Source organism: Passer domesticus, chromosome 1 (assembly GCF_036417665.1).
Source record: "Passer domesticus isolate bPasDom1 chromosome 1, bPasDom1.hap1, whole genome shotgun sequence".
Taxonomy (NCBI): domain Eukaryota; kingdom Metazoa; phylum Chordata; class Aves; order Passeriformes; family Passeridae; genus Passer; species Passer domesticus.
Window position 1 is genome coordinate 129,701,061 of NC_087474.1, and position 17,071 is coordinate 129,718,131.

Consider the following 17,071-nt stretch of genomic DNA (forward strand, 5'->3'; position numbering starts at 1 on the left):
CGCCCTCCCGCCGGCGCCGCCGCCCCGCCCCGCCGCCCCCGCGCCGGGCGTCGCCCCCCGCAGCTCCCCCCGGCCCCCCCTCGCCGCCGCCCCCGCCGCGCCCGCCGCCCCCGGGGCGCTCCCCGAGCGCTGCCGGCGCCACGCTCCCCCCGCGCCCGCCGCGCGAATGGCCCCGTCCGCGGCCCGGCCCCGGCCCCGGCCCGGCGGCGCGCAGCGCCCCCAGCGGCGGCGCGGGGCCCTGCGCCCTCCGCCCCGCCCGGCCCCCGCGGGCCCCCGCGCTCACCTGCCCCCGCCGGGCCGGGCCGGGCCGGGCCGCGCCGCACGGCGAGACCGCGGCACCGCGGAGGAGGAAGCCCCGACCCGGGGAGCGCGGAGAGCAGCGGCGCGGGGGCTGTGCCGGTCCGTGAGTGGGGCTGAGATCGGCCTGGCGAGTGTGCTCTGCCCGCTCAGCTGCTCCCGAGAGCCGCTGTCTGTCTGCACCGCTCCTTCGGCGCCTGGAGAGAGCGGGCTGCGGGCAGCGAGACTTCAGGCAAGGAAAAAGGCTGGCAGAAATACAGGGAGAAGGGGGCAGCCACGGCAGCACACCATAGAAGAGGCTTAATTTTATTTCCCACATCTGCTGTTACTCATCTCCCTCTGGCTTGGACCACTAACTCTCCAACGTATTTCCCCTCTCATCTTTCCCCTCCGAGAGAGCTGTTTTCAGAGAAAGGTAAAAACTCATAAAGGAGATTGATGTTAGTATTTTCTTCTGTCTAGAATTAGAGCAGATAACTGATGCGGTTGCTGGGAGCTGCCTGGAGGGAGGCCGCAGGAACGAGGGCCAGGGAGTGCAGCTGTGGAGGTTCAGCCATGGAGGTTCCACGGTGCATCACTGAAACCTCCTCCTGCCCCAGCTGGGCACAAACCCTCCCATCCTTACACAGGGCCAGGGTTCAGCCACATAAAGCCCTGGGGTAAACTGCTGTTTCTGTGCCTTTCCAACCAAAACCAACTGTCTTTGGTTTTGCCACCATAAAAATATTTATCTTGTTGCCAGATTTCAGGTTTGCACATCCCTTACAGAAGGCAAAACTAGACAGAAAAATGTAAAAAAAAAAAAAAAAGACAAAAAGCTTATGCAAATTGAGATTGAAGTCTAAAGCATTTCTTCCTTTAAGTTAGAAATTAATAGATTAATAAAAGGGTGAGAAATCAAAGAAATCAATTTCTGACCATCTATAGCATTAAAAAGATAACATTCAAATCTTTATCACAAAGTAATCAGAAGTTTATTGTTCATTAGTAAAAGATTTCTGAGTTTAATCCACAATCTATCTAACTTACTTTGCAAAAATCTGTTTTCTTGATTGGCTCAAGTAAAACAAATCAAGAATTTTTAAATCTAGGAAAAAGCCAGGTAGAAGCATCAGAACTTGAAGCAATCATGTTCCTACCTGATTTTCAAGACTGCAGTAACAAAATTAATCAGGATCAGAAACAAAACTAGATTTTTGAAGGGGCAAAGATCTATACCTTTTTGCTACACAACTACGTTTTAATGAATCTTTTTATATGAGAGTTATAACATTAATCATAGCAAAAGTAATTTAAAAAAAAAACAGATAAGTCAGGATCAGAATTAGTCTAGAGTTCATATTGCCTGCAGTATCTGCTATTATATGAGAATAATTTTTTTTAAATTACTTGATACCAAGAGGTGGATCAGTTCTGAGCAAAAAAAAGATGCAGCCTGACACAATTCCCAAGCATAGTGGAGGAACACTCTAAAAGCACACAGCGCAGGTGAATTTTGGTAGTAAGCTTGCATATTGTAGATAATTTAGACACCAAATACACATCATGACACCTAGTGGCAGAGCTGCATTGTGAGTATGTAAGTGATAGCAAGATTTTATTCCTACTAACAGAACACTAATATGACATTTACAACTTGTTGAAACACATGTTGGGAACCCAGCATTTGCTATGAGAGTTTTATACATACCCTGTATTCAGCAGTGGTAGGTTGTTAATCCTCCCCTTCTCATTCCTCCATTGTTTTCTTTTCTGATTCCTTACCCCTTAATTTAAGAACTGAGGACAGAAATACACTGAATACAATGTCTTTTGTAGTCTTCTGATATAATGTAGCAACTGATAATAATGCAAGTACTTTTCACTAGGCTACTACACATTTTTGCATGAGTAAAGTTCATTCAGATGCTGAATTGTGATGGTGCTGTCCACAGAAGTTTGTGTGGGGTTTTTAATTTGTTTTTTTTTTTCCTCTATAATTTTATGTCATGTCATTTTTACTTCACTTACTATGAGTAGCTTGAAGAACAACCCTACAGTACAGCACATACTTAGCATCGGTGCACCCAGGGGAAAAAGCATCTAATGAAAACCAGCATCAGATTATGAGGGAGGTTTTGGGAACTTTCTGCAGTAGACAGGTTCTGCTTGTTGGTGTAATTCCAACAAGCCTCTAAAATCTCCAATATCTGCTATTATTTCAATAACTAACATTTTTATAAAATTGCAATTTCTAAACAGCTAGAACTTTAGTTTAGAAATGTATCTTGAGATACATGTATCAACTCAGAAGTCTTGTATCTTGATATAAGTCTTGTGGTGCAAACAGAATGTAGCTGGAAGAAAACTGAAGACTACAGAAGAGCAGATTTTATCCCAAAACTTACCATGTATATATACATATTTTATAAAACAAAGGTTAATATCTTTTATAATAATTTTAAGTCCATGGGTGTATATTACTTTTTTAATGCTTCCTATATGATTGGAGCTTTACATATATGAACAACTAAATTGCATAACTAGGATTCTTTAAGATTTACTGCACCCTTATGTTTGAGGGTCTTTTTCCTGCTGAGATACAGGATAAAGGCTAGTCAGTACCTCCAGTAAAAGCAACTTAATACAATCTAAAAACTTCTCAGGTTTTGAAAACAAGATGCATATTTTGTATGTACTCTTTCACCCTACTCCATTATTAAATAACAAGAGTGTCATAAGTTGCCTAACAATCTAGTTTCAGTATGCAAATTGTTAATAGGAGTGATTAATTCAGTACACAGTTTGAAAATAAGAAAAAGCCACATTAATGCCTAAATGCCTACATAAATACCTAAGTGGGGTAAACAACAGAGTTATTCTATTTGGTCTGTACACATGAGTGCAGGACACTTGAAGATACTTGGCCCTGTCATTTTGCATCTCATATTCAGAAAAAAATAAATCAGCATTTTCACACTGACTTGCAAAAAATCATAATATTCTATTTTTTACTAATATATTATATTATTGGAATTGTAGTTTTAACAGAAACCATAAAGAAATTAGTTTCCACCCCTCAATACACTTTGGTGTAACAAACCAAACCAAACATAAATCCCCAAAGAAAATACCCAATTATATTTAAGAATATAAGAAGTAGATTTAAGAAGTAGATTTGCAGAACTGATTGAAAAGGAGTTCTGAAGGTCTGCTTCACCACCCTCCCTGCCTCCTTGAAGGAGGACCAACTTTAAAGCTGGATCTGACATTCGAGTTAGCAGATTGCTTAGTTTCCCTTAGAAAACTTCCAAGACTGGGTATTTTACAGCATTTTCCAGAATTCTGTTTCAGAGTATTAGAAAGTTTCTTTCTAGCTGTAGTATTTATTTAAGAACTTGGATGATATTTGATACTAAAGCTGAAACCATAATGAAGCTAATAGAGTGCTCATAAAATACCAATAAGAAGTGAATAATGCATTATTTGCATTAGGCAGTCATTCAACTGAATAAAAGCCTCTAATAGCTTTTATAGTACCAGAAGAATAAGACACTTAATTTTTTAAATAATATTTTATCAATCATTAAAAGAAAAATGCAGGAGTTTGGGATTATATTTTATTAAAACCCAGTATTATTAATGAACCTACATCTAGTCAGACCACTGCTCTCCCCAGTTACAGGTGCAGAACTGTGACTATAAAAGTAGATCTTTAACTACAATGCACGACAAATTATTAAACCAATTTATCACTAGGTAGTACATGGAATGAGAGGCAGGAACAAACCAAGACAAAACAAACTACAAGTAAATACTGTGAAGAGTTTTCTCAAGTAATGAAAACCATTTACTCTTCATGCTCCAACAAGGACTCACGAACAATGAATTTTAACAACTCACACTAACACGCTGTCTTTGATGATTCATGTCTAAAATGTGAGTTACCTAAAACAGGTGAATCACACATTCACTTCAGGAATCTAAATTAAGCAAACTAGAACTTGCACTTATCAGCATCTATTGAATTCCATTACTGTTGGCATAAGGACATTGATAAACCTCTAGGTCCTCATCCCTTTAACAAGTATTATTTTTTTAGAACAAAAATTGAACCCAACCAAAAAGATGTGCTGATTTTGCAATTACCAGCCTTCATCTAGGTATCCTATCATTAAGGTATCAGTGCTTTTTCTTTATTAATTGACCCACTGCCCCAAATTTAGATTGCTTTGCAGGTGGCATTGTATTTCCCAGCAATTGCTTGCTGCCATTGCTTTCATATGTCTGTGCTGGGAATAGAAAGCCATGTCTAAATAAATGCTTTACCCTACTAATAATGCTAGTGAAACTTTAAAATTATACTGGTAAATTACTTTAAGTATTAGAAGTTTCACTGCACATTCAGAAAACTTCATTAATTATCATAGTTCATGTATCCAAAACTGCATAAAAGGTAACCCCAAGTCCCTAGTTTTAATTTGTACATTTAATTTGTGACAGGTATTTCCATAATTTTCCATTTATTTTTGACACAAAGTACTGTAAAAGCTTTCCATACAGCCATCTCACCTTCTTAAAACTACAGAAAATGTGATGTTGTGTATTTATGCATATCTAGTTAATATGTAAGTTACTACATAAATTTTGTTTATGTATAGGCACAGATACTTCATAGAATTTTATCACCCATTATGAACATTGGAAGCTTCTCAAATATCCTATGTGATTTCCAGATTAAAAAAAAAACAACAAAAAAACAAAAAAAACCAACCAAGCAACAACAATAACAACAAAAAAAAACCAAACAAGATTTGGATTACTTCTTTAAAGCACAAAGCATAGAATTGGAGAAGAAAACAAGGAAAATTCAGGTCAACCAGGGATTCACATCTCATGACTACAGTAATGAAGACAAAAGTAACTACAGTTTGATAAATCAGCAAGAATAATAACAGAACTAGCAAGCTGAAGATTGTGGTGTATTGGTTTTCAATTACAAAACACACAGACACATTTCTGCATTAGTAGGCATTGCTACCTGATGAGACTACACCAGGTTTGCTCAGGAGAGAAGTATGGGAAAGCCAAAGTGTAATTACAGATCAAGGAAACAATAGATTCTATACAATAAAATTCCTGTTTACAAACCTGGGGTTTTTGGCAGTTTTGCTATACTGACAACATTCTGACTACACAAAAGTCCTTCAAACAACTCCAAACACATTGCTATTTCCTCATGGTGTTGTATGAGAGGATTACACATATCTTGAAATGCTTTGGATTCTCATTAGTGCCTCTCAGTGCAAGCAAAAATTACAGCAACACTTCAAACATAACTGAAGTGACACCAGTAATGTGACCAGTTTGTACATCCGTGTCCATACCAGTCACATTTGCTTGCAGTCATGCTCATGAGAGAATGTACCTAATCATACCTATTGCCACCCTCACAAGTAGCAGATTAGATTCCAGAGAAAGCAGGCATTAGGCCTCTTACATCTTGAAGTTAAGGCCAGTGTTGGACATAAAAATTAAGTATTTTGTTTTTCTTTTATCAAATGTCTATATGAATCAGTAATACAATGGGTTCCATAGTTAACATAGTGTAGCAAAGAACAGATAAAATTTGCAAAATTTTAAGATCAGTCTGTAAAGATGCAGTGCCCTGTAATTGTTTATACTTTGTCTTAATATGGCTTTGAACAATCAAAACATTGTCAGTCATGGGGATGTTTCCCTAACTTCTATGAAGGCATGTGGACACTGTTAGTGTTTAAACTTTCAGAGAAATTCAGAGATGTACAGATCTGCCACAGACATTGCCTTTTTAAACATTTTTTATTTATCGTTCCAGGTAATAGATTGGTCCTATTCTCTCATTAAATGAACACTGAACTTCTCAAATTATGTGGGGGTTTACTCTTGCTTAAATTGTCAAATTCAGCAACATTCAACTATCACAAAACTAGTGCTTTTGGTAAATTATTGGATGGCTGGGAAAGGCCTGGCTCAATGATGTGTTATACAGCAACATTTTAGCAAAAATATCCAGTTAGTGCATTTGTGTTGATTATCAAAATATCCTAGAGCTCCTATAGCTCCCAAACTCCCATTATCCTGGCATAGCTAGGACATAATGGTAACTGATGATTTGGTGACGATGCAGGATAAGGCAGGAGAGTTTTATTTTCTCATTAATGGGAGAATGTTGCACTTACTGCTAATTTTAAAAAAAAATTACAAAGTTAGAACTGCTGCAAATCGTACTGTCTACTGTATGGCACCCTCATATAGCAACAAAATTTAGTCCAGCTATTTTTGTCAGTTTATGTACGTGACAATATTTGTGCTTCATTACAGCCAGAAATTTATAATTTTGTCACCAGACTCAAAAAAACTTTACTAAGAAGTGGAGTCCTAATTCTGGCAGGACTGTAAAACTATGTGAAGCCAAACAACTTTTAACCAACTTCATCTAATACTGATATGATTTGTATCACTCAAATACTTTGTTACACTATTTGTTCATTGCTGTCATCTGAGAAAGTCAACAGTGCTTGCTGCTATAACATGCATAATATACAGCAAATTTTTTGCACAGTAAATCTCTTGGAAATGGGTATTTTGTAGGTGAATCTGAGGACTTCAATAACGTCTGACATAAGTGTAACATGCATGGATTTCTGTATTTTCAGCTAACGTAATACCTGCTGTTTACTCAATTACACTCCACCTGTTTTGGAGCTGTGTTTTGTTACAGTCTCTAGAAGTAGCAGGAATCTTGTTGCTCTAAGAGCTCTCACTTAAAAAATTGGGCAAACTGAGAATGAAGCTTGTGTGTGCTGGCAAGAGATAGTACTAATAGTGGATTGGAATTGGATGGAGCATTGGTAATCCTCTAAAAATAAACATCATTTGAGTGACAATGCTGCCAGTTGCCCTTGCTTTTAGTGTTTCCATTCATGAGATTCTATACTTAGAAGCCCATGTAGGCAATGCTTTATTACCATTCCTATTGACCACAATAAGCCCTTTATGTTGTGTACTGACTCATGTTTGCAGTCCTGGTAATTTCTGAACCTTTCTTTTTATGTGGCTGGGAGAGGGGGAACCCTTTTTTCTGTATGAATGCTGGCTAAGGACAATTTCTCTTTTCTGCTCTTGCAGTTTGGCTTCATGTAAGTCTAAGGCAGTTCTTGTTCCAAGAGAATAATAATTTAAGAAATTACTGGTTTGATACAGATTTAATTTACTGTAAAATCGCTAGTAATTTTTTTCTTCTACAAAATGGTAGAAGTACAGGTCCTTATCAACTTGTTGCAGATTTGTTCCACTGTCCTGCAATAAAAGGTAGTTAGCAGCATAACTTAATAGAGATGGATGGGAAGCAAACAAACTATGCAGAATGAGAAGCATCTTTCTACTGGTTGAATTCTTTGGACTAGTTGTGTCCTTTGATCTCTGTATCAGGTAAATTTAATGTCAGTACAAGAATGTGTTTAGAAAAAATAAAAACAAAGTCAACAAAAAACCATCTTAGATTAAAAAATTGAAATTCGAAAAGAGCATTTTGTAAAAATTTTTAACTTCCAGACAAAAGCTAGCAAGTTCTCACTTCATTTTATCCACATTACTGTTAATGCAGTACTTTGTTTTAAACAACCCATAAAGAATGAAAATGTAGATGTTGATGGAATCTTGGTCTTTTAAATGAAAAGCTGCCATTAATAAGGTGTTTGATACTATATAAAGTAAGGTAAAACATATAAAGATTGAAATACACTAAAATAAACTCAAATAATGCAAGACCTAAGCAAGATTAGTACCCACCTTTGAATGTACCTACACATATAACTACTGTTGAGACCAAACACAAGAAATAAACTCTATAACACAGAGAAACAGCATTCTGGTGCAGACCATGCAGGAAGACTCCTTTCCAGAGGCCAAATTCTGCCACAATACTTTGCACATGTAAGAAAGAAAGAATCAAGTAAATGCTTTACCATATGACAAACTCTCAATAGTGACAGGATTCTCAAAATCAAGCACCGGTGCATTAATAGCTGCCTTGAAGTACAGAATCTCACCACAAAACAGTATGGAATCACCTTATGCAGAGATCACCACAAATTTTCCAATTAGATCTTTGGTTTACTACAAAAAAATCCTGAGACATTAAACTTGGTGTGCAGGGATGCTCCAGACTGAGCTGGCTGGCACAAGACAATTCTTGTTATACTTACCCGGGTACATCCAATACTGAATAAAAAGTTCAGATGGATTTACGTTTCAGAAATCATTCAAGAAGACCTAAGCCTTACTATATTGCATGCTACAGTACTCATGTAAGGAAACTTGCCTTCTGGATATTTATACTGATATCCAAATGGTAAGCCTTTATAATGTTGACTTCCAAAAAGTGTTGCAAAGAAATTAGTTTAAAAACCCTCAACATTAAAAGGTAGCTGATAGGAAACAAAGAAGTAGATGATGTATTTGAGTGTAACAACAACCCAGAGAAGCTTTTGGGGAAAATAATTAGGCTTTTCCATAGAGCATTCCCCAATAGCACCCAAGATAGCAGGAAGACATAAGTAGTGACTAGGTATTATTTATTCTATTCTTACAGACTAAAGAAAGGAAGCTAACAGAAGAAATTTTCAGAATTACAAAAGACATAACAAACTACTGTATCCAGTCTATTTTCCACCTGCAAAACTTAAAAATCTCTTGTCGGGCACAGTATGAAATCTACTTTGCTGTTTATTAAGGTTTCTGGTAAAACTGTTGCAAAGGAAAAAAAGAAACCTATTACCTCAGTTCATGTAGAGGGCTACCAATTCTCTTTTCCTTAATATAGCATGTCTCACCAAACTGCTACTGATTGCCATACAGGACCATACTTGATCCTTCAGTTGCATTATGACCATAGTTGCATTGCATTTGCCCTTTTGCAGCTTTGGAGAACTTTGTAACATAAGAATTATAGATTGGTGCAGTTACTGATGTCCTCTTAAAAGCAAGCAAACAAACAAACAAACACCACCAAACAAAACAACACCACCAAAAAACAAACCCAAATCCCAAAACACAGAAATCCAAAACACCATGGCACCAGCCACTGATTTTTAAAGAATCTTCAGGATGTTATCAAACTTAAAAACTTTACGGACTGATTGCTCTCCCTCCTGCCCACTTAGTGAGCATAGCCTATGTCCATGTGGTATCCTCATTGCTGGTCAATACAGCTTGAAGGAGCATTGAAAAAATCATTCCCAATACAGGACTGTCAGGATTATTATTATTTAAGGAACACAAAGTCACCTTTTACTCCAGTGTAATGCTTAAGATTGTAGTTACTGCCTGGGGCCGATGACAACACACAGACACCTAAGAGATTAAAAGAGTTATAGTCCAAAGTGTGATACAGAAGATACCATTGGAAGATGATGCCCCCAAATTTTCTCCTTACCTCAAGCCCCATAAATTTAAAACCCTATGGAAATCAAGACTTTAGGCTTGATATACTGTAAGTCATCTGGAGATTTGATGACTTATCTTTGTCACTTGTTTACTTATAGATACATTCTATACTGCATCTTCCAAAGTTCTGATCTTCAATAAATTGTCTACACCACGTTAGTAAAATGTACTTTATTCTGTACAAGTGGAACATAGCTAACAATGTTTTCTGCAGACATATGGACAGTTTGGAGAATTAGAGACTCAAGAGCTATTCACACTTCATCACCAGTCAGAGTGGCAGCTGTCACACTCTTCACTGACCCAGCACAAATAAATACAGATAAAAACCACCAGGTTTCATCCATTCCTTGAACCAAGACCTTTAGAGAAAGGGAGGAAGTGGCAACCAGTGTGGTTTTGTCTTAAACTTCCTACCAGAGTGCAAGAGTCCCATTCTTGACGTATACAATAGACAAATGAGACCTCTGAGACTTGGGACACAAATGTTTTCTGTGTTAGATGACTGTAAACACATCTGGCTTTTTATCTAATCTCAAGAATATTTTATTTGTAACCTTATTGCCTTCTTTCTGGAAAATAACTGGCATTTTCTTAACAGTTTCACCACATCTGTAACTACATTTGATTAGGTTTGAAAACAGTGATCTGACAAAAAGTTAACTAAAATTATCCTCACAGAACAATGACTACAGACTTGCTGCATTTAAAAAACCCAAAAACAAACAAAACAAACAAACAAAACAACAACCAAAAAAACACAAAAAGCCAACCTGTTCCTGAGCACTAAAACTCAAGGCATCTAAACGGAGAGGTAACAGATGGCTTGAACATTTGGAACATCTTCAGATATTTTTACTGGAAAACAGTTAAAAAATATAGGAGAGTCCTCTCCCATAGGCTGTTATAGGCAGTTCAGACCTCCAGCTCTCAGGCTTCTCAAAACACATTACTCAGCTTCTGCATAACACAAGGTTGCCAATATTTTACATAATATTTTATTATGCAGGAAATTCTAAAGATACAAATCCTGTTTTAGCCTCCACCTTCCAACCCCAGCTACACAAAGCTTTCAATTTTTTGCACTAGCTCTGAAACTATTGCTTGTGCAGCAAGCTGATCTAATTTGCTAATTGAGAAGACAGATTTTCACTTTTTCAAGTCGGTTTCCTACATGTTTACTATGTTAAATCATCTCAGTGCAGACTCAAGAATAAAGTTAGATACAAGGTAGGAATGTAGATCATTAGACTGGAAAGGAAGGAGTACAAATTCTTCTTTCTCTGGTCATAGCAGAAACCATGCTTGATTTTATCTTTAAGGATTAAATGCCCTGGATAACTGCATTAGCAGCATCCAGATAATACTGTAGTCCTGGGAAGAGAAAGGGCCCAGAATATTCATCTGAACTTGGCACAAAGCACTTCAAAGGGCTTGAAGAAAACAGGTTCCCCAATTGCTGAAGGCAGGGCAAAAGTTTTAAGGTCCTACCATGGAAACTTTAAATAACAAAAAACAGGCCAGCATGAGGGAAGAACTGTGGTCAGTGCTACAGGAATTCAGGTTGTAACATCCTTCTTTGAGGCCAACGTTATGGTTTTCAACTCTTCACTGGATTCCTGTTCAGAAGAGTCTCTTGTAAGCTGCTCCTTCACCAGCAGAGGTCAAGAGAAAAATGTCACTTCAAAAGACAGTTACACTGCACATAGCATGTATGCAAAATAGAGGGAATTAAATACAATCTAACCTACTACAACTGACTCACACATTAAAGCTCCCATGAACTATTACATTAGAGGCTATGGACACAGACTTACAAATCCAATCTCTAGATTTATATACACTGCACAGTCAACTGATTCTACATTTAAATTTTGGTTTTTAAATACAAAATAATTATCTGAATGAAACCTATATGGTTTTGCCTACATACTTCAGGACAGAAATTACTTTGGAACTTCAGTGTTACTGAAATACTCTTACTTTGTAAATTTAAGAAAATTCACTTTAAGTAGCTGCAGAGACTTTGCTACATTGAAACAGCTGATCAAAATTCCTTTAACACTATTTTTGAAAGTACATAAAAAATGCAAGAAAAAGAAATTAAGAGTGAACAGATTTTCCTGCACTGCTATATCAGTAAAATGAAATAAAAACAGAGACTAAGTATGTTCAAACTTGTATTTCTGAATTACATTTTACAGTAAAAGGTGGCTCATGATATTTCTACTCTTCCAAGTTTATAAAGGTACTTTAAAGCCAGGAGGTTTGGAAATTTATTATTAGTCTTACAAACAACAGCCACCAAGTACCTGGAACACAAGCCAAATCCAAAGACTCTCTTCCCATGCTGCTGTGTGACTGCAGCTGAAGATGGAATATCACTAAGACAGCTTAATTCCCCTTATTCAGTTCAACACCCAACTATACAGGTACCACTGTGTAAATCCAAACTGGACTGGATGATATGGATTAAAAGTACCTGGTTTTAAAAGAAAATTCATTCAAACCTGTTCTTTAGAATGATCAGGATTTGTGAGCATAGAAACACAACATAATGGTCAATTGCTCTACCAGAGGAGGCAAAAACTCTATTGACTTCCTCCAAACTTTCAAACTCTGTAGCTGCATTTTTGCAAATCTTTTAATTTAATTAGGGTTGAATTAGGGTTTTTTTTTCCCTGTCTCCTTTTAAAACATCATTAATTACTGACCTGGAAACTTTATGTTCTCTTTAAAGCATACCATTAAATACAGTTCACATCTTAGGTTTTTGTCAGACTTTCAAAAAAAAGTAGCAAATAAAAAAAAATCAAACATTTAGAATAATGTTCACGATAGAAAATATATGGATTTTAAAAACTTATTTTTTCATAAAAATAGATGTTTTAGGTATGCAGTGCCTTGCCTTTTACAAAGCAGAAGACATCATCTCTTGAAAAAAAAATTGTACAAAACTGAAAGCAGTTATCAGTATGAGGCAGAGATTTGATTAGACAGTTCTGAAAGATGCTGACAAAATAATAGAAACTCTCTTCCCACCACTGCAGGCAAATAAGAATCCCGCATCTGAAACGTCTCATCAAGTATTTTAAGCGCTTGTCAAATGGCAAAAAAAAAACAAACAAACAAAAAAAAACCAAAAAAACAACCAAAAAAAACAAAAAAAAAAACCCAACAAAAAAACCCCCACCTATTTGCTCATCTGTGAGAAATTAAAGCATTTCAAATGAAAGCATCTTAGTGATTTTTCTTTTAAATTAACTATTTCTTCCAGCTGTTACAACAGGTACCCTCTGGAGGATGAGGAAACACCTTGCTGTTATGCAAATTCCTCCTCTGAGATGCATCACAACATTTCAGAATTACTGGCAGCTTTGTCTTAAGAGTGGCTGAATGTTAGGAACTATGCTTCTGCACTGCACCATGAAAAGGTCCACACGTATTTCCATTCAAGGGTAGTAATCTATTTTAAAACAAGAATTTATTGTGTTATAGTATAAAGACACTAAACACAAAACAAAGTGTTTAACATTGACACAAAATAAAAGCAAGATAGTTTCAAGCCGATTCTGTAACTATTCCATGTGAGAAATTCCAAGTGAAAAAAAGTTACATACACAGGGTCAGCCTCGGGAAAGGATGGCACCACCTCCATCTAATTCAAGCCCTTTTTCAGGACATCATAGCATTGTCAGAATAGTTGCATTATCTTGAGGGCTTGAGTGGTATATAAGCTTTGTCTTGGCCCTCTCTATATAGATGAACTTACCCACAGATCTAAAAGAGAACCAATGAGGCATTTCTACTGTAAACTATAAGACCTGAGGTACACTCTCTTCTAATCTACCTTGCATTTTCTTGATCTAAATAAGATACAGGGGGTGGGAGTTTATTAAAGAGCAGCATAAATTCGATTATTGAACTTCACTATAGTCCATGTGACAGCACAGGTCAATAAAATGCATAATGCTTTGCACTACAACACCCATCTTCAACAAAATGCATATGGTATGTCATGAAGCTTCTCTAAAACCTTGTATTGTCATTTCCCAAGCCACTATATATGAAAAGATAACTGAATTTGAGATATACTTAAGAAATTTCTTCAGACATTACCTGGTCACATTAAGGTCTCTTTCCTGTGGCCTATTTTGATAGGATCCACTATACAAACCAGTCATACATTAATTTCTCAACTGTTTCATTTCATACAGAGCAGTGAACAAGATGATACAGATTAAGTATCAGATTAGTGCTCGTCCACATGAACCATTTCTGAAACTAACCAGTTTGATGATCTCACAAAAATAAAATTTTGCTAAACAAAAAGTTTAGAGCATAAGTACTTCTTTTGTTTAAAACTATTTTTTGGCTCTTAAAATTAATTCAATATTTCCAAGGCTCATTGTGAAAATATATACACACATCAAATTTATATCCAAAGCTAGATTTTACCATTGAGTTTTAAAGGCCAAGAGATATTTTCAGTACAATAGGAAAAAAAAGCAGTTCCTGAAGTAAATTGTAGCCTCACTTCACTGCCAGTATCTACAGTTCTGATGCTGTACAAAATACTTCTCTGAAGCAAATCCATCTAAACTCTATCCACCCTGAGTTAAGCATCTATACTTTTTTTTTAAGTGTTTTAAATAATAGGTAACAGAGAAGTATGTACAAGGCTATAAAACATCAGTTATTATACAGTAGATTTTAAAAAAAAAATCAGTCTTTTCAGCCAATTTTCTGTTTTTTCTTGTAGTTAGTCATTGTGGATTTGGTTGAGGGATTTTTTTTTTGCTTTTGTTTGTTTTTACATCAAGCTGTTACTTCATTTAGACATTCATGCATTCATTGCTTGAATTTTTTTTTGAGTGCAACAATAAGGCAACAGTAAAAAAAATTATAGAAATTTTGCATATGTGTAAAGGTATTTAGTTTATAAAAGTGCTTCCTAAAAAGACAACCTAATTGCAGTATCAAAATATTACAGAGTGCTGAGAACAACTGTCATTTCAGTAAATGTTGCTCAACAGAAATATGTCCGATTTTAGGCTTTCCCCCCTCTTTTTGGTGAAGAAAAGCCTGGAAAAATTGGCATGGCTACATGGGACAAGCAAGTTAAGAAAATATACTTTAGTCTAAACTTAAATAAGAAGGTCCACACTTTTTTGTGAAAACTTTAAGCCTCTGTCAAAAATGTATTTTTTTTTCTTTTTATAATACAGGATTAAAAGACAAGATGATGCTTACAAGATAAAGAAATAATTTACATGAAAATATCTTCTGACAAAGCTTTTCAATCAAAATATTGTTTTGTAACATTCAAACATGACATACAACACAAAAGAAACAGTGAATGCAAACAAAAAATGTTATATGGATTGCTTTCGAACACATAAATAAATGAAATATTGGTGTAGGCAGTAGGGCTCATGCTGATGGCTAGCAGGAAATAACAGTGTGCAATCTATTTGGAAAAAGCTCTAAAGTACAAATTACAAGCCCAATTACGGACTGCAGCAAGTTCAGTTATATCACTGCCATCCTTTATCTCCAAAATAAATTCTTGTTTAAATCACTCATACCCTAAATTACTCATACCTTTGCTTCAGAGATATGAATAACTATATACAAAAAGTAGTTTTATTTCACCATAGGGATAACATTGTACCTCTCTGCCAATGTCACTTGAAAAACCGCCCATGTCAAAACAATTTGACAGCAGATAAACAATTTAATAAATACGTAATGATCTTATTACAGTCCTTCAGGTAGGCATGTTAACTCATGCTGCTAGTTTTGTGGTCACAGTGCATAGAATCCAAATATAAAAGAATGGGCTGGATTTCAGGTAATTGTCAATCCCTTGCTTATATTCCAAATATATCCAAAACTTTCATAAGCTCAGTCATGTGTCAATCATTTTTGTGGCAGGAGCAAAACCTTTCCCTGGTACAATGTCCATTGCCGGCAATGGATGCACCAAAACCGCCAAGGAGCTCAGTGTTATTGCACAATATATGAAGACCTGGAATTCTTCCAAAAGCTTAAAATAAAAATAATGGAATTATTCTGACATTTCTGGACACCTGCATTAATACTGTATGACTAATAAAAGCATGTCAGTTGCATGGACTGAACCAGCGATCAACATGCGCCCAGAATGCACACTAGTAAAAATGCAGTCAAAGGAAGTAGTCTTCATTGCCTATAGGTCACTTCCAGTCAAAGGTTAAAGTTCAAAGACTGAATGATCAAAGTGCTCATTTTCTCAGTAGGACTATCTTCTGCTACGAGGATCACAAAATGGTGGCATCAACATGTGTCATCTTTAAAATAAAAGAAGAGCATTTATGGAAAACATATAAACATTCTAATTCCAAATTAGCAAGGTGCTATAGGCAGAAACAATCCCTAGCACAGACAGTAACATACAGAGGAAATGCCTTCATTGGAAAAATTCTGTGATTTTGTTCAATAACGACTCGGGGAGAAAAGAGAGTATCAAAAGTTAAACTTCCAAAATACACAAACACCTGCAAAGACATTAGTATTAGCAAATACCCCATAAAAACCACAGTCATTTCCATGCTTTGATATTTAGAAAACCACTTGCCAAGAAAATGAAAAATCAAATATGCTTAACATTTTGCACCTGTGACGTACAGCAGATCCACAACAGTTATGTAATTAAGACATCCTTTTATAACAAATATATAGGGATAAGACCCGACAGAGTGGGCTGCTTCTGATGCATTCTCAACCCTTTACATGTGTGTGTATATATATATATGTATATTAATTTATTTATCAAGACTCGACACAAAACAATAGTTGACAGATTTATGCAAAAAAGAATAGGTAGGTTACTACTATAATCCTAAAATCTTAAAGCTGAAATTGCATACACTAAATTTTAGATATGTGATTAGATAAAACATACTATAAAAATGCATGTTCTATACCTATCTTTCCTGCATTATGCTCCATACTAATGCTCCCTTTTAAACATTCTCCTTCACACATCAACCTGTGGTATATTTGCACCTGCCAGCAGTAAATATTAAGTTGTTAACAGAAAGCAAAGTTCCTGTCTGCTTATTTTAAAGGGCTTACTTGTAACCTCCCACACCTAAAAAATGTAGTCTCATAAACATTCTACATTCTCACGGGAAAATATTATATCAAAGCTATTACTTGTAAAAAAAACTCTTTAATTTTTCAGTAGGCTACTGCACATGTGAAAAAATGGACAAGGATGCAAAAGAGAGAGAAGGGATATTTAAATGGTATACTAAAATTT

The 17,071-nt window shown here is 36.4% G+C and overlaps 1 protein-coding gene across 4 annotated transcripts in view; it reads right to left on the reverse strand.

Moving 5' to 3' along the window:
* Positions 1 to 13,230: 13,230 nt before the first annotated feature.
* The window catches only part of UBE2W (ubiquitin conjugating enzyme E2 W), a 31,308-nt gene continuing 27,467 nt past the window's right edge, over positions 13,231 to 17,071 (reverse strand). For all 4 annotated transcript variants that reach the window (XR_010347745.1, XR_010347748.1, XR_010347750.1 and 1 more), the window contains one exon: positions 13,231 to 16,097. Coding sequence is in view for 1 of the 4 variants with exons in the window: in XM_064389369.1 (XP_064245439.1) it covers positions 16,084 to 16,097 (14 nt within the window). In the remaining 3 variants the exon portion in view is untranslated. The remainder of the gene's footprint in view (positions 16,098 to 17,071) is intronic.